Source organism: Excalfactoria chinensis, chromosome 18, assembly GCF_039878825.1.
Source record: "Excalfactoria chinensis isolate bCotChi1 chromosome 18, bCotChi1.hap2, whole genome shotgun sequence".
Lineage (NCBI taxonomy): Eukaryota > Metazoa > Chordata > Aves > Galliformes > Phasianidae > Excalfactoria > Excalfactoria chinensis.
In genome coordinates, this window is record NC_092842.1 from 857451 (window position 1) to 874468 (window position 17018).

At 58.8% G+C, this 17018-nt stretch overlaps 4 protein-coding genes across 5 annotated transcripts; 3 read left to right on the forward strand and 1 right to left on the reverse strand.

Annotated features, from left to right (window-relative positions):
* Positions 1-1076: 1076 nt before the first annotated feature.
* POLE3 (DNA polymerase epsilon 3, accessory subunit) lies at positions 1077-3904 on the forward strand. 2 transcript variants are annotated; one of them, XR_011905541.1, is made up of 5 exons: positions 1077-1212; positions 1516-1601; positions 1794-1912; positions 2365-3254; positions 3369-3904. XR_011905541.1 is itself a non-coding variant. In XM_072352736.1 (4 exons), the coding sequence occupies exons 1-4, from the start codon at positions 1147-1149 to the stop codon at positions 2523-2525; spliced, it is 432 nt and encodes a 143-aa protein (XP_072208837.1). In that variant the 5' UTR covers positions 1077-1146; the 3' UTR covers positions 2526-3904. The 2 variants fall into 2 exon arrangements, 1 of the variants encoding a protein (XP_072208837.1); XM_072352736.1 differs by having other exon boundaries at positions 2365-3904.
* Positions 3905-4147: 243 nt separating this feature from the next.
* On the forward strand, positions 4148-10130 carry ALAD (aminolevulinate dehydratase). Its single transcript, XM_072352992.1, has 12 exons — positions 4148-4193; positions 5718-5865; positions 6091-6141; positions 7274-7370; positions 7872-8007; positions 8241-8324; positions 8511-8599; positions 8911-8966; positions 9165-9252; positions 9583-9669; positions 9778-9907; positions 9997-10130. Exons 2-12 carry the CDS (start codon positions 5753-5755, stop codon positions 10074-10076), a joined length of 1011 nt encoding a protein of 336 aa, XP_072209093.1. The 5' UTR covers positions 4148-4193; positions 5718-5752; the 3' UTR covers positions 10077-10130.
* A 150-nt stretch (positions 10131-10280) lies between these two features.
* HDHD3 (haloacid dehalogenase like hydrolase domain containing 3) lies at positions 10281-11540 on the forward strand. The gene has a single exon (XM_072352991.1). The coding sequence runs from the start codon at positions 10285-10287 to the stop codon at positions 10999-11001; it is 717 nt and encodes a 238-aa protein (XP_072209092.1). The 5' UTR covers positions 10281-10284; the 3' UTR covers positions 11002-11540.
* A 799-nt stretch (positions 11541-12339) lies between these two features.
* BSPRY (B-box and SPRY domain containing) lies at positions 12340-17004 on the reverse strand. The gene is made up of 6 exons (XM_072352989.1): positions 16890-17004; positions 16533-16631; positions 15681-15911; positions 15114-15139; positions 14350-14474; positions 12340-12998 (listed from the first exon to the last, which is right to left on the reverse strand). The coding sequence occupies exons 1-6, from the start codon at positions 16944-16946 to the stop codon at positions 12472-12474; spliced, it is 1065 nt and encodes a 354-aa protein (XP_072209090.1). The 5' UTR covers positions 16947-17004; the 3' UTR covers positions 12340-12471.
* Between the last annotated feature and the right edge of the window lie 14 nt (positions 17005-17018).

Sequence of the window (17018 nt, forward strand, 5' to 3'; positions counted from 1 at the left end):
ACGAGCCTGCAAGAGTTGGGAATACAGCTTGGCGTTACTCCCTGGCCCTTATTTGGGAGCAGAGGAGCTTTGTCTGTCCCTGGCTCTGGACCAACATCATCTCTGCTTCTATTCCAACCTACCCCCATTGCACAAGAACACAACTTTGCCTTGCTTTGTTCTGAAGTTAGGCATATAGGAAACAACCTCTCCTTCTGGCAAAGCAGAGATCAGCTTCCGATGGCTTTGCTAACAGCAAGCCCCAGCTGCTCCAGAAGCGGGCATTAGCAGCGTGTGTTACAGTTACAAATGGACCGGCTACAATCGGTCATTATTCCATTAAAAAGTAATGCAACACCTGCTGCAGAGCTTCACCCGAGAGCCACCGAGTGACCCTGCAGAAGAACTGTTAACAGAAGAACACATTGAAGAGCTGGAAACAAGATTTGAGAGCCGTGGTTCGTGTGAGCCGCGACAGGCTTTTATTAATACAATTACTGTAAGTGGAAAAGTAATCAGCGCTGTCACGCACACAAGCCTTCCTCCAGCTCTGCCCTTTGTGTACCCGTAATGCTGTGCCCAATACAAGCTATAACTTCAGTTATTAACACATCCTACAACTGCTGTGCATCATCCCCAGCGCTGCTCCTGCTGTAGGAAAGCCTGCACTGCCAGGTCCTGCTCCCAGCCCCGGGTACCAGCCCAGCACAGCAGCAGCTCGACCTGCTTCTTTAGCAATGGGGATTAGTAACCAATGTGTTGCTTTAGCAAAAGGAACCCATAAGCTGCGGGCTGGAAACGTTCAGCCCTAGTGAGCCTGAGCTCAGCAAGGCCTTACAAGCCTTACAAGGCCTTACAAGGCTTACAAGGCCTTACAAGCCTTACAAGGCCTCACAGCAATAGGGATCTCCCGAAGTGGGAGCAGTGTCAGGTCACCCGGTAGGTGTGGTGAGGAATATGGCAGTGCTTTTTCTCACTCAGATCGTTTTCTTTCCAGAGGTCGGATGACACAGACCGCCCCCCCCACCGCCCCCACCGCCATAACGCCCCCCCCCCCTCCCATTTCCCGCCCACCGCCTCCCCGTCTCCAGGCAACGGCGGCCGCGGGGCAGGGCGGGAAGGAGCGGTGCATTGTGGGACGGGGCCGCGCGGCGCGGGAGGCCCAACATGGCGGAGCGACCGGAGGATCTGAACCTGCCCAACGCCGTCATCACCCGCATCATCAAGGAGGCGGTGGGTGCCGGCCGCGGGGCTGGGCGCGAACACGGAGCCCTCGATCTCTCTCGCCTCACCTGAGGGCCGCGCTGAGCTCTGAGTGCCGCAGCAGAACCGGCGTGTGCACGGGGCAGCGCTGGGCCGCACGGAGCAGCAGCTGACAGGGCTGTTTGCTTTCCGGCATGTAACACTGTTGGTCAGAGCAACACTCCGTGTTGGTTGGTTTGTTTGCTTTCCAACATGTAACACGTCTGTGTTGGTTGGTTTGTTTGCTTTCCAACATGTAACACGTCTGTGTTGGTTGGTTTGTTTGCTTTCCAGCTGCCCGACGGGGTGAACATCTCCAAAGAAGCCCGCAGTGCGATATCCCGAGCAGCCAGTGTGTTCGTGCTCTATGCGACCTCATGGTAAGAGCTCGCTGTGTGGGATGAGCAGCGGCTGGTGTTATAACACAGATCTCTGCTGGCTGCTCTGGGGCTCGTTGTTTGCATCCATAGTGTATTTTTGTGGCCCTCCTCTGGACACGTGTAGAACTGTAATGAAGAAGAGCGGGTTGATGGCAGTTATCCATGACATCTCTTCTCCTTGTTTCTGACCAGTGCAAACAACTTTGCCATGAAGGGGAAGAGGAAAACGCTGAACGCAGGCGATGTGCTCTCAGCCATGGAGGAAATGGAGTTCCAGCGATTTATTGCCCCTCTGAAGGAATCCCTGGAAGGTATCGGCCTGTGATCCTACGGAGGAGCTTCAGCAGCACCGAGTTGTTTCCTTACAGCATCAGACAAGCAGCCCTTACTTGCCTGTCCTGTAAAAATAAGACTTTGCCCGGCAAGCACTTGTTTGCCTGCCATCTTACAGTGCATTTGTGTGGAGGTTAATAATGTGCACCTTAACAGCTGGGATGGCATTTCACGACCGATGAGAACTGAGAAAGTCTTATCTGATATCAGTCCCCCATGGTCTGTGTAAGGAAAGTCGTAGGTGTTGCCTGCAAACGTGAAATCCTGTGTCCTTTTCAGCATTTTTCTGCTGAAACTTAGCCTGATTTCTCACAGCGCAGCTCTAATAACAGGGGGAGTTGCTGCTATGAGTTCAGCAGGTGGACACTGGGCTGCTGTAATGTGGTGGAAACACTGGCTTGCAGTTTTTCACTGTTGTTTTTCTTCTTAGTTTACAGACGTGAACAGAAGGGAAAGAAAGAAGCGAGAAAAGATAAAGACAAGAAGGCAGACTCAGAGGAACAAGATAAGAGCCGAGAAGATGATAATGATGATGATGATGAAAGGATGGAGGAAGAAGAGCAAAATGATGAGGAAGAGGTGGACAACTGAGCTTGCCAATGGGACATACAGGGTTGGGTTTTTGTTACTAGGGATATAAATGGTGTAAAGAAATCTTGCTGTGTCCCCTCTGGTTTCCAGTAGAGCTCTGTACTGTTCTTCTGGAATCTCTCTTTGGCTTTAGCGTGTACACAAAGGACTTGGCTAAAGCGTTTCTCATGGGTGCCTCACCTCCCTGCATGCAGGGGACTTGGCAGCTTCCCCAGGTGCTGAACAGACAGTAATGGGTCTGGTATTTTTATGCTGGATTGACTCTAAAACAAAGGGAAAAAAGAGCAATGTCAGATGGCTCAGCACAGAAGTGACCTGGAGAACCTGAAAGAGCTTATGAATAAGCTCAGTAAACCAAGCGAAGATCTGAATCCTGGCTTATTAACCCTTCGGGGTTTAGAGTCTACACGATGATGTTGAGAGCCTTAGAAGCTGACTGTTCAAGCTCTTTATCCAAGTGATGTTTTTCCCTTCACTGTCTTGCATTCTGGCTGTGCCTTCTCTTCCCTGCTCTTTCACAGTGATGCTGGATGCAGCACACAGTACAAGGGCCAGTGCTCCCCTGAACCGAATTCCTCCCCTCAATGAACCAGAATAATAATTAAAAAAGACTTGAAGGCACTTCCAAAGTGAACTCGTTACCAGAAGTGCTTGTTTTGTGTCTTTAAAGCCCTCGGAGACAAAGAGGGACTTGGATGAACAACCTTAAGCAAAGCTAACTGCAAAACTGTGCCTGAGGAACAGCAAAAGGCTGCAGGAGGTGCGTGTTGTGCTGCAGCTCCGCAGCGGGCAGCAGTGGCTTCCGATGGTCTCAGCTCCGTATCCTCCACTGCGGAGCTGCAGCTCCTGCAGACAGGCTGCTGGTTGCTGCGTTACAGCAGTGGTGGCTTTGGGGCTGGGTTGGTTTCTGAGTTGCCTTTTAAGCCCCTGGAGGTGTGTGGCCTTCCTCGTGGTGCTGTGAGCTCCTGGGGCGCAGCAGGGACAGCACAGTCCTGTGTGGGAAGGCCGGCTTCAAACCTGTGCTGTTCTAACAGCCTCTGTGAGAAAGATGGGGTCAAACCAGCTGAGAAACTACCTGTTAGAATCAGCTCATTGTTTGGACACGGCGCTTTATTTGACTGATGCTTTCCAAGGCTTATAAACCCAACATTGGGACTGAACTGGGCTCTGCTAAAGGAAACATGAGGAAAACTTCTAAACAGATGCAGCCGTTTGGCTGATGTGCGATATAAACACGTCTTCCCAAGGCCCCGAGAACAAAACTAGTTCTCCTTCTTGGTTTGGGGGTTGTACTCAATAATTATTAAGTTTTTTTGTACGTGTTGGGGTGTATCCCGGCACAGACCAGGATTTAAATAAAAGATTCTTTACGGAACTTGAACCTTTGATCTCCGTCGTTAATACATGAGCTGTTCTCGGTGTTTAAGTGCGGCTGAAGCAGACACGGCGCTGCGTTGCGGGGCTGCCGCGGGGCTGGGCACACAGCGCCCACTGCCGCCTCCAGCCGCGCGGGGCGCCTTCCCGCCACTGGGAGCGCGCCAGCCCTTTCCCGCGCTCCGCCGCGCGAGACTTCGCGCCTCTGCGAGGAGCCGAGGGGTGGTGGTATGCAAATGAGAGGGCGGGACTATGCAAATCGAGCTGGGCTCTTGCGGCGGGAAGCGGCGGCAGGTGAGCGCGGGGTTGCGGGGTTGTGAGCGGGGTTCTGCGGGCGTTGCTGCGGGCTCGGTTCGGTGCCGCACGCACGGAGAGGCGGCCTGCCGTGCCCGGGCTCGGCGCGCAGCGTTCCGGGGCCGGGAGGCGTCCGCGCGGCCCGGCCCGTTGAGGCGGTGCTGTTGGCCCCGGACGCGCTGTTACCTGCGGGCTCGGCGCTCCCGCCGCCTCCCGCAGCGCCGCCGGGCGGGGGAGACGCTCGGCCGGGTCTCGGGGCGTGCGGAGCTCCGGGCTTCCTCAAGGGCAGAGCGGCCTTGGGGAGAGAGCCTGGCAGTGCCGGGTTGTGCCCTTGGGACCGGCGGCGCGCGGAGTGGGGACAGACGCTGCGGAGCAGCTCCAGGACGAGCCCTGAGGGCTCAGTAACGGCGTGCGGCTGTGCCGGGCTGCGGTGGGCCAGCAAGCAGCGAGCAACCCGCGCCTGGTGCCGGGCCTGGCGGGAGGCACGGAGCTCTGCCCGGCTCTGCCCCGAGCGCTCCAGCAGTGCCTGGTTTGAGGTAAAAAGGGAAGAAAACACGGGAAGTCACAGAGCAGTGAGTGCTGCGAACTGTGCCACCACTCCTGTGCTGTCACTGCATGTGCTTCCACAGCATCTGCGAGCACACCGCTTCCAGATCCTATCTGGAAGCTACAATCCTTCTGAACACGTTGTCCTTTGTTGCTGACTGCTAATTAACCCGCCCTCATTAATGTAGCTCAATTGTGTCTCCTGGGAGCTCAGCTTTCCGCTTCGGCTGTGGGCAGTGCCCCCCAGCCCCTCCTTGCTGCCTTGTGAGCAGTGTTAGCACCAAGCTCTGCTGATGGCAGCTTCCCCTGTGGGGGCCCAGGGGCGGGGGTCCCCCAGCAGCACTGTTATCTCCTCTGGACAAGCTCCTCCGGTGCAGGCTGTGGCCGATATCTGCCCCTGACAGAGCAATGGGAGCTGCTGCCTCCGCTCCCAGCCGTCCCCGTCCGTGGGATCAGAGCTTGGAGCATGTTGTGGGTTCTCGAGGTGTGCTGTGCTCACTGAGCCCTTTGTTCTGCTGCCTGGAGCTGCGCCCGAGCACTGCCGGCCTCCCAAGGGCTCTGCTGTGTGGGCACGGAGCGGGCCTGGGCCAGGACACTGCCTGTGTGTTCTGCACCATGTGTGAGCATCATCGTGGTGCTTTTATGGTCCTTTTATGTATGCAATTGTGTGAGTAGCCTTGTTGTTGTGAGATGTAGGTCTAAATTGCCCAGTCACAAGACGATTAGTGAGGTGTGGGAGAAGAAAATACTGTTACGGGCAAGTCCTGTGGCTGCGCAGGGCGGCGTGCAGCCTGCAGGCTGATGTTAGCAGAGCAGGAATGGCATTCACTGGGTTATGGGGCGGAAGCTCCTGCTTCATCCCTGCAGCCTGGGAAGCAAATGCCCTGGGGAATTCAGTGCAGCTCACAGAGTCCAAGCAGAGCAGCACACGGGGCCGTCACGTTCTTTTTTCCCCATCTCTCATTCCTTCTGTTTCAGGGTCTCTCTTCACCACATCCCCGTGCATTCCCAGGATGCAGGCAGATTCACTTCTTCACAGTGGCTATTTCCACCCCGTGCTGCGCTCGTGGCAGTGCACAGCCACCACCTTCAATGCCTCCAACCTCATCTACCCCATCTTTGTCACGTGAGTGAGCCCTGGTGCTCTGGACTGGAGGCAGACCAAGCTGGGGTTGGCTGGGCAGGACACTGCAGGCAGGGACACCCCCCGAGCAGTCAGAGGGGATGAGGTTACCCACAAGATTCCCTGTGGACAAGTGTGGGGCAGGGCTGGGTTCTGTGGGTACTGCCCGTCTGTGATCTCCCTTCTGACACCAAGTGCTCACATCTCTGTCCCATCTGCCCTCTGCAGTGACAGCCCTGATGCGGTGGAGCCGATTGCCAGCCTCCCTGGACAAGCCAGGTAAGGGCCAGAGCCAGCCAGGAGCTGCTTTGCAGCCAGGGATGAGCACAAGACAGGGACAACACTCCTGTATTGTTGTACATATTCCCTGCGCTGGGGATCCCCCCAGCACCAAGTAGGGTGGAAACATCCCTCTGCTCAAAGCAGAGCAAAGTGGGGGTGCTGGGTGGTGCCAGGGTCCCATTGGGCACACAGAGAAGCTGGAAGAGAACAGGGAGGCCAACAGCAACTGCACGTGGACTCCTGTCCTGCATTCAGCCTTGCAGGGTGGGCAGCTGCTGCTACCTTTGCAAGGTTTGGACAGAGGCCGGGGTGGGACGTTCCCAGGGGCAGGGTGTGCTGGGCAGGTTTTCCACATCAGCCATTGCTGTTGGGCAGTGGGAGGTGGGTCAGCACGAGAGGGGCTCCTGGAAGCTTGGTGAAGTCACACAGGACTTCGTTGCTCCCAGCTCTCAATCTGCTGGTCCTGGGCACTCAGCCATGGTTGTGCAAGCAGAGCACGTACAGCACAGCCTGCACTCTGTGCCGTGCCAGGCATGGTGTCCAGCACCCTGCGTGCTGTGCTGAGCCCAAGCCTGGCATGCTCAGGGCTGTAATGGGAAAGCTGAGATAAGGGATCCAAGGGCAGGGCACGCTCATCCTTTCAGAGCAGAGACAGCATAAGGCTCCCTGCTCTGTCCCTGCCTGTAGATAACTGTGCTGTTGCCCCAGATAAGGGTCCGGATTGTTCCTTCCAGCAGCACCTCCCCTGTATCTCCCACTGCTGCTTGGTGTGCGCCAGCATCCAACTTAATGTTTAACTCGGGTCCATCGCTGAGTGTCCCAGCAGGCAGGGCCTGGCCAGCAGCTGGGTGCACTGCTCAGGTCAGAGGGCTGTGTGCCGGCACTGGGTGTACTCATGGTGTGTTTGCTGGATCACAAAGATGCCGGTGCCAAAGCAGAATGAGCTGAGGGTGCTCAAGTGGGTGCTGTATGCTGCTGAGCATCCCTGCCCCTGGACATGAACAGCCCCCTCTGCCTTGTGGCAGTGATGCAGGGTGTCCAGGTCAGCCTTCAACATGGCTCCTGTCCACCCCATCCCCCAGGGCAGGTCTGGGTGCCTGGCAGCGCACCTTCACTTTGGTTTTCTCAGGTATGGAGTCAACAAGCTGGAGGGGATGCTGCAGCCCCTTGTTGAGGATGGTCTGAAGTGTGTGCTCATCTTCGGGGTGCCCAGCAAGGTCCCCAAGGTCAGTGTGCATGAGCAGGTGGTGGCAGGGGTCTGCAGAGGTGTGGGGGATCACTGTGGGGCCGGAGGGTCTCCCAGTGAAACACGGGCAGTTTGGGGTAGTGGCAGCCCATTCCACAGAGCAGGATGTGGATGGGAAACCGCAGCAACACCCAGATGCTCCCAGTAGGTTTGGGTGCCTGTGCTGTGTTTCTCTGTGCGAGTGGTGAGATGAGAACAGAGAGCTCCGCATTTCAGAGAGCAGCATGGAAGCCTGAGAAGAGCACATCATGTGCTGCTCCTCCTGACCCAGTCCTGCACTGGGAGCTGTTGCAGGGAGTCCCCAGGATCTGCACTCATTTCGGTGTCACTGCTCTGTCACCCTTTTCCACCACTGGTGATCACCCCGCACTGCAGTGTGACGGCTCATAGTTCAGGAACACTCCCTGGGTTGACCTGTGGCCATGGAGGAGCTGGTGGGAGGACCTCAGCTCTGTGTGCTCAGCCGTGTTTCTTCTTGCAGGACGAAAGAGGCTCTGCTGCAGATGCAGAAGACACACCTGCCATCCAGGCCATCAGGAAGATCTGCTCCACGTTCCCACAGCTGCTCATTGCCTGTGATGTCTGCCTGTGTCCTTACACCTCCCACGGGCACTGCGGTGAGCACTGGGGTGCTGTTTAGGCACCTTCCTCTTACCAGGAGCACCTGGGGGTTTCTGCTTTCTCATGTGGACTTTTGGGTGCTGGTGGGGCCTGCTCAGCCCCTCTTTATCCAGCTCTAACACCTTCCCCACTGTTGCTCTGAGCATCTCTATAGACTGTTAAAGAACTCCAAGGATCGAGGCCATCATCTCACTGTTCTGCCTCTTGCCTGACTCACTTTTTCTTCCAGGCATCCTGCGGGAAGATGGCACCATCCAGAATGAGGCCAGTTGCCAGCGGCTAGCAGAAGTGGCACTGGCTTATGCCCAAGCAGGTGAGCAATGCCTTGCAGCAGCAGCAGCAGCCACACATGGCTCTTGTCACTTAGAGTCAGCCCAAAAGCAAACCATGCCTGGCTGCAGTGGGAGGGCTTCCACTGATCTGGGGAAGATGTACAAGGGTCACCTCCTCCCGCAGGCAGTTACAGCCCTGGGCTTATTATCTCTGGCCTCCTCCACAGGCTGCCACATTGTTGCCCCCTCGGATATGATGGATGGGCGCGTTGCAGCCATAAAGAAGGCTCTGATCTCCAACGACATGGGCAACAAGGTGAGGATGTAATGTGTGTGCCACGGGAGCAACCCCAGTGGGGTGGCTGCACCTTGAAGCAGCCTGGGCACAGAGTGGATGAAGCAAACCTCATGTTGCTCAGGATATGCTGCAGGCATTTTCCTGCCCTCGTGCATGGAAGAAGGGAGGGTTCTTGGCCAGACACGTGGGGCCGGTGAGGTGCCAGGCCTGTGGTAGGGGGCAGAGGAACAGGACAGAATATAAACCAACTGTAGGAGGGAATTCCTACCACCCTTGAGCCATGATGCAGGAAAGAGCTCCAGCCCTCACAGCCCCACTCTCCTCTGCAGGTCTCAGTGATGAGCTACAGTGCCAAGTTTGCATCGTGCTTCTATGGACCCTTCAGGTGAGGTTCTACAGAGATGGGAACAGCCCACGTTTGCAGGAGCAGCAAGGAGGGAGGGAGCCAGCGCTGCACCAGAGTGTATTTGGGGACGAACCTTGGCTCCTGAGTCAGATGGGGAGGAAGGGGGAGCAGCTCTGGACACTATCCCGGCCTGGTTTCACACTGAAGGCACCGATTCCTGTGCCCTGCTTGTTCCAGGGATGCTGCACAATCCAAACCTGCCTTTGGAGATCGTCGCTGCTACCAGCTGCCCCCGGGTGCCCGCGGCCTGGCACTGCGGGCTGTGGTGAGTCCAGCTGGGCCCTGCGGCTTTGTGGGGACCAAAAAGTCATCTGTCCAAGATGGCCAAGGGGCCTTAACCTGCGCAAGGCAGAACCTTGACGACTATCAGCTCAGCTCAGAGCCTGAAGGCCGTGTATAGGGAGGGCGCTCCATTCCCCACTGTGGCTTGGAGTGTGGGGAGAAGGGATGAGGTGCCAGGCCCGGCTGTGGGCTTCTATGGCTGCTGGGGGCCCGTTCTGTGCCCTGAACTGCTGGGAAAGTAACGGCTGGGTCAGGAATTGTGAGGAAACATCCGTCAGCCGTGAAGCCTTTGGGACATTGTGTGCATCTGCAGGACCGGGATGTGCGTGAGGGCGCAGACATGCTGATGGTGAAGCCTGGGATGCCCTACCTGGACCTCGTGCGGGACGTCAAGGAGCGGGTAAGGCCGGGCTGGGGGCACCGGGTGTCCCAGAGGAGGGGTCGGGGGGTCGGGGGCGGCCAGGCAGCGCCGCAGCCCCGCCGTCCCGCTGAGCCCCGTTCCCCGCAGCACCCCACGCACCCGCTGGCCGCGTACCACGTCTCGGGGGAGTTCGCCATGCTGTGGCACGGCGCGCAGGCGGGCGCCTTCAGCCTGAGGGCCGCTGTCATGGAGGCCACGGCCGCCTTCCGGCGTGCAGGTGAGAAGCGGGACGGCACGAGGGCGGGCCGCCCCCAGCCCCGCTCCAGCCCCGCTCCAGCCCCGGCCTCCCGCCCGCTCTCCCCGCAGGGGCGGACGCCATCATCACCTACTTCACGCCGCAGCTGCTGCGCTGGCTGAGGGAGGAGGCGGCGGCGGGGCGGGCCTGAGGCGGAAGGGGCGTAACCGGAAGCACGAGGGGGGAGCGGCGCTTTGCGGCCCGGCCCCGCCGTCCCGTCTTTGTGCTCGGCCCGGTCTGACCGCAGAGCGGCCGTTCCCCTCCGCCCCCCCCCGCTCCCCGCACAGCGCAGCCCCCACCTCGGGGCTGGTCCGGCCCCGCGCTGCGCTGCAGGTTCCATCCTGCCCGCGGCCGGGGCGATGCTCAGGCTGCGCCTCGTGACGTGGGACGTGAAGGACACGCTCCTGCGGCTCCGGGAGCCCGTCGGGCTGAGTTACGCGGCCGAGGCCCGGTCCCACGGCGTGCAGCTGCAGCCCGAGGCGCTCAGCCGGGCCTTCCGCGCGGCCTACGCGGCCCAGAGCCGCCGCTTCCCCAACTACGGCCGTGCCGAGGGGCTGAGCTCCAGGCAGTGGTGGCTGGAGGTCGCCATGGAAACCTTCCGGCTCTCGGGTGTGCGCGAGGACGCCGTGCTGGCCCTGATGGCAGAGAACCTGTACCGGGATTACTGCAACGCGCACAGCTGGGAGCTGCTGCCGGGAGCCAGCGAGACCCTGAGCTGCTGCCGGCGGCGCGGCCTCCGCATGGGGGTGGTCTCCAACTTCGATAACCGGCTGGAAAGCATCCTGCTGCGCTGCGGCCTGCGGCACCACTTCCACTTCGTGCTCACCTCCGAGGCCGCGGGCGTCGCTAAACCGGACCCGGAGATCTTCAGGACGGCCCTGCGCCTCGGCGGGGCGCTGCCGGAGCAGGCGGCACACGTCGGGGATGACTACAGCAGGGATTACAGGGCGGCGCGGGAGGCGGGTATGCACAGCTTCCTACTGCACGGCCATGGGCGGAGCGCGGGGCCGGAGGTGCCGCCGGGCCACGTCCTGCCCACATTGAGCCACCTCCTGGCCCTCATCGAGAAGGGGTAGCAACGAGAGCTGCCCTTGGGAGCGACCGGAGCTGCTGCTGAGTGCTGAGCCGCTCCTGGGCTCTGACTTCTTGCTGCTGTTTGGGGTAAGGAAAATAAACGAGCGCTTCTGAGCACGCAGGGAGCTGCTGCCCGACATCCAGGCAATAAAGCTACTGGAACACTCAGCATTTGGGCTGTTTTCTTTCCAAGTGCTTCATGTGGGGCAGGGCCTGCTGGGGCTGGGGAACGTATCTGGGTGTAACACAGAAAGCATTTCACTTCATCAGTGCTCCAGCAAGTTAATTCCATCAGGAGGGATGGCAGACCAATAGTTATCCCTTCCTAGTCACGATGCCTGCAGAGCTGCCCAGGGACAGGCTGCCAGCAGAGCAGTGGTTGCACTGCCTGCACACCTGGCGGACCAAGCAGCTCCCTGTGCCCTGGAGCTGGAGGCAGTCACAGCTCCTGTGTGCAAAGCAGTCTGGAGATGCAGAGTTTTGCTTAGTGTAATTTAGTGCCAGCAGAGTTAATCACTGATTGGGACTCTGAGAAATAAAGACAACGATTTTTAAACACCAAGGAAACGCATTTCTTTCCCCAAGCTCAGTGTCAGTCCAACAGCTTTCCCACTATCAATCAGCTGCCTGTTTTCACTGTAATATGCTCAGCCTTGCCAAGCCCTAGGAACAAGCAGCTCCATTCACATCAATGCTAATGGATCCTGTCTTGCTGCTCCTCTGCTCTGGGAGATGCTGATGTCCATGGGGGTGTTCCTGCCCTGTGTGGGTCACCCATAAGTGACAACCCCAATTCATGGTGTCCCTCCCCCTGCTGGGTCTCCTCTTTCCAAGTGTCCCCTACAGCCTTCCATGCTTCTGCCACTTCTCTTTCATTTCCCCAAGCAGCTCTTAACCTTCAGTCAAGACTGAAATCATTTGCATTCCTGCAGCATGGAGTGTTTTGTTGCCTGCTCTCCTCCCCATCGGAGCTGGAAAGAAGCCCTTGTTCTGAAGAGGAACTCAATGATTCGCTGGCAGAGCCAGGTGTTAAACACTGATCCCATGCCCCAGCTTTCACAGTTTTGCTCTCCCCACTTTGCACTTGCAGCTCTGTGCTGAGCAAAATGGTGTGGAGGGCCAAGGTCCTCCTTTGCTGACCTGGGCTCAGTGGGAGCTCTGCTCCCTGCTGCAGCACCTCCCAGCTCCCCTCCCCCAGCCCTGAGGACTCCAACAGCTGTAGGAGGTGTTTGGGGACTGATGTGGGTCTTTCCCAAAGCTCTGGGTCCTGGAGGGCAAACACCACGAGCTCAGTCACCCAAAGGAGATTGAAAGCCATTGTAAAACAAGAGAACAGATGTACAGGCTGAAGGCAGGTCTTTTCTGATCACTGTACATGCTGGTAGCCCAGTCTGGGCACGTGTCACCCCACAAAGGCACTGTGTGCTGTATACAGTCACTGTCCTTACAGCCCTGTGTTTGCAGTCAGCCTCTCACTGGCTGAGTGAGATGCTCTGGTGTGCCACTGCGAAGACAGGGTAGAGCGGTGCCACAAATGCCTCCCTGTGTGAGAAGAGGATGGTGCAGGAGTCGGGGTCGTAGAAAAGCACTTCTCCTCCATCGAGGTCAACCAGCACACCGATCTCAGCCGGAGCTCTCAGCAGATCCACGGGCTGGGGCTGACCGGCGTGCAAGAACCTGAACTCCTTGTCGTAGCGTGAGAAGACCCAGGAAGCAGAGTTGAAGCCCAGACGGGCTTCATTGCCGGGCCCCTTCCGTGGCAGGGAGCCGTAGCACACCCCCAGCTTGTAGGCACAGCTCTTCTCCACGCTGACCTTCCACGCGTGCAGCCCTGTGCGGAAAGCTGCAGCAGCCAAAGCGTTGGGCCAGTGGTCGAAGCGCTCGGGGCCATCCAAGTCCAGCTTTGCTTTCCTGGCGCTGAAGGTCAGGGTCTTCTTGTCTTCCGACAGGCTCAGGTGGGGGCTGACAGTTTTCTCATCTATGCTGATTTCCTCAGAGCCTGGGAGAGAAGCACACAGTGAATTCACCGCCCCAAGAACCACAGCCAGAAACACCCCTACAGTGATGGGCCCACCTGCTCCCCACAGTGATAGGGGCTGCGCTTACGTGCCACTTCCTAGAGTGGTGTGAGAAGGGAGAGAAGGAAACTGCTCTGAGCCACGGGCCCAATCCAGGCAGGAACCTGCACTCACTGCACCGAACAAACACAGCAGAGGCAATGGCCTGGGGTTCCTGTCCCATACAGACAGGATGCCAATAGTACGAAGGAGAGCAGTGATCCCAGCAGGGACTGGCTGTCATTCCAATGCATGGCAGGGAGAAACCAAACCCCAGCCCCATCCCTGCAGCCTCCCTGACCTGCTCTTCCTCCCCAGGGTAAGCCAGGAGCCCGCCGGGATGGCACCTGTGTGGGGAAACCAGCCAAGCTGGTACCGCAGGAACAAGGAGGGGTGGGCAGAGGAAATCCCTGCCCTGCCACAAAGCACAATCAACCCAAAGTCGTTCATCAGCTCAGAACAGTCCGTCAGCACGGAGCAGTTTGGAGCAGCCTCAGGAGGTGGCACCAGGGATTGGATGAACCGCAGCTGGTCTGTTTTGCTGTGACGCAAGGACAGGTGCTTCATTCACAGCACAGAGGCAGCTCCCAGCCCTGTGGGGCCCACACGCTTTCCCTGTGCCATCCTTCCCACACACACACACCTCAGCAGCCCGTGAGCGGGGTGTGAGCACTGAGTAACTGCACAAGCATTTCCCCTGCCCTGTAAATCCCTACGCGAAGAGGAAAGGTGCCTGCGTGACTCACCTCTGCCCACTCCCAGGAGATGCAGTTTCCTGCCCGGTGCCTTTCCTTGCCCTGCTTTCCCCACCCTCTCATTTATTTTATGCCTACAGCTGATGCAGAAATGGGGCTGGAGCAGGTGAGCCTTTAGCTGTGTGGGGTTCCTGCTTCATCAACCTCTGCCCAGCATTCAACACCTGGCAGGATGAGGCCCCCAGATAACCAGACCACTGGGCTGCCACTCCAGAGACACAGTCAGCCTTCCAAGCTGATCGCTGCCAGATGGAAACCAATCCTGCTCAGAGCTGCCACACCAGCACTGCTGCCCCAACACACGTGGCTCCTCAGCCTCACAGCCACCAGCAGCTGCTCAGAGCCACTGCCCGCTCCCCCAGCTGCCCACCCTGTGAGCCCCAGGCAGGACATGGAGGTGGGGCAGCACAGGGGGACGGGAGGTGCCAGGTCCTCCAGTGCCGAGGCAGGACGCAGCCTCAGGGCGGTTACGCTGCACCCGGGGCTTTAAAGGGGTGCAAACTGAGCTTGCAGGAATCCAAATGGGAAGGACACTGACCTGCCACGCAGCAGAGAACCGCAGAGGCCCACAGCCGGTGCAGCAGCGGACTCTGAACACGCTGCTGATTAAAGTTTAACTTGGCAGACTCCTGAGGCTCTAAGATTCCCTCCGCCACCTCCGTCCTAGCAAAGAGACACAGCAGTTACTTTGAAATCTGGTGATTCACTGGCAGTTGCTGAGAGGTGGTGGTGGAGCCCTCCAGGAAGGAGCAGGGAAACGTGAGCTGGAGGAGTCACAAGAGCGGGCTGCAGGGAGAGCATCGGGTTCCCCTGTGAGGTTTTGTGTGGATAAAGCCTGATTGCTGGAGCAGGGGAGTGAGCTGGGACTGCAGATCCCACATAACGAGGGTAAGGACCTGCTGGGTCCCTGCAGCTTCCAGCACAAATCGGCTCATCTGGCACCATCCAGCACGCTGTGCTGCTGTGGGTTTATTGCTCTCTGCAGGGAAGCTGCAGGCAGAACCAGCAGGTCAGCTCCTCAGGTGGGCGATGTGACCCTGCCTGCAGGGCAGCACTGTGCTGTTCTCTGAGGGGCTGGAGGTCTCCTGCCAGCAACTGTCAGAGCACCTGCAGGCGCCTGCGGAGGTGCAGAGCAGTGCGTGAAGCAAAGAGCAGAGGACACATGAGAATCTCTGTGCTCCGTTCTTGTCCTCAGCACAAGGGAGGGAAGAGCAGAGCTGTGCTGCACACTGGGGGAAGGCAGGAGGCGCTGGGCAGGCTCGGAGAAGGGGTGAGGAAAAGCAGGAGCAGGCAGGTACTGACCTCTCGAAGATGTCTTGTTCTGCATTCTGCGGACAAGGAGAGAAAGAGTCATCACAGCTGAAGTTCCCACAGGGAAAATCCCAAACCCAGGGACCCAGGGAGCACCAACCTTCTTCCTGACCCACAGAAAGCAGCCCTGACCTCAGCAAGCATCCAACATCCATTTTCTTTGGCTGTGGCACTTTTCACTCCTTGTCTCAGAAAATGAATGGGAACAGCTGAGGACGCTGCACCACCTGCAGCTCAGCTCTGCCAGGTGGTTGATATCACAGACAGAGGTCTGTGCTGCACAACAGGATGGACACCCAAGAAGAGCTGCGGGTGCTCCTAAGAACCACATGTTTATTACCAGGGCAGCAGAAAGCTGACAGCCCAGCCTGACCTGCACCAAGCGGGCAGCATGACGCCCACCTAGAAACCCAGGGGGACTGTTGGGATCACCTGGAGCCCAATTCCAGCTGCCTGCTGTCACCACACAAACCAATCAGTGCCATCATTCAGTCTGAGCATCCGTGATGAAAAACAGAGGCAGCTGGAGCATCCCTTGTCTCGGGGATGGATACTCACCACCAAGCCCTGGTCATCCAGGTTGGTGATCATGTCCACCAGGTACGTGCGGAGGGCAGACAGCTTCTGCAGCGCCTCCGTCCAGTGTGCCTGCTGCGTCAGGATGCTCTGCTGTGCCCGCTCCTCCTCGGCGTGCACCTCCTCCAGCAGCCGCTGCTCCTCGTTCTCACACACCTTCCCCACAAAGATCAGCCTCTGCACGACCAGCTCTCGTGCACTGTTGGCAGCGCTCTGCCAGGGAAAGGAGGAGAAACAGCTGCGACCCAAATGAGCACCGACAGCCCCCGTCGGCTTCCTGAGGGCTCAGCTCTTCACACTGCTCTGTTAACTGAGCCCGAGCCACAGCAAACAGAGCTGAGTGGGATAACCAACCCCAAACCTGCTGTGTGCCCAACCAGCACACCAACTAATTGCACGCTGACCACTAACCACTGCAGCACGGGAGCACCAACCGCCTGCTCTGCCTGGGACAGGGTGGATAACAGCAGGACAAGGGGAAATGGACTGAAGTTGAAGGAGGGCAGGTTTAGGTTGGATGTCAGGGGGAAGTTCTTTACTGTGAGAGTGGGAGGTGCTGGAACAGCTGCCCAGAGAGGCTGTGGGTGCCCCGTCCATCCCTGGAGGCGTTCAAGGTTGGATGGGGCCCTGGGCAGCCTGGGCTGGTATTGATTGTGGAGGTTGGTGGCCCTGCCTGTGGTGGGTGTTGGGGCTTTGTGATCCTTGAGGTCCCTTCCAACCCGGGCCATCCTATAATTCAGTGATTCTAGAATGATGTTGGATGGCAGCAGACCAACACCTGTGTGCCAAGAAGCCCCGGGGCCGACTTTGCTCCAGGACAGGGCAGGGACTCACCAGCACACCCTGGCTCCTGGAGGGCAGCACCTCGGCCACGTGCTTGGCGATGGCAGCGCTCTGCAGCTGCAGCCGCTCGCATCGGTCCACGAGTTTGTTCTGGAAGGCAGAGAACAGAGCAGCGCTCAGGCCCGGCACCGGCGGGGCTGGCAGAGCCGGGACATCCCTGCCGCGACCCCGCAGCCCCACTCGCTCCCACCGGGCCCCCCGCAGCCAGCCCCGGTTACGCCCAGGCAGGAGGGAGGGGAGGAAGGAGCGGAGATCTCCCCACCCCCGACCAGGCGCAGGCCCGGCCCGCAGACCCCGCTCGCCTCTCGCCCACGGGGAGGACACCCCGGGGATCCCCGTCCCGCTCACCCGCAGCTCCGTCGCCCTCTCGGGCAGCGCCCGCGGCTCCGCGCCCCGCCGGTTCATGCTGCGCGGCGGCACCTGCCGCAGGTGCGGGGGGCGGCGGCGAGAGCGGGGCCGAACCGGGAGGGATCAGCA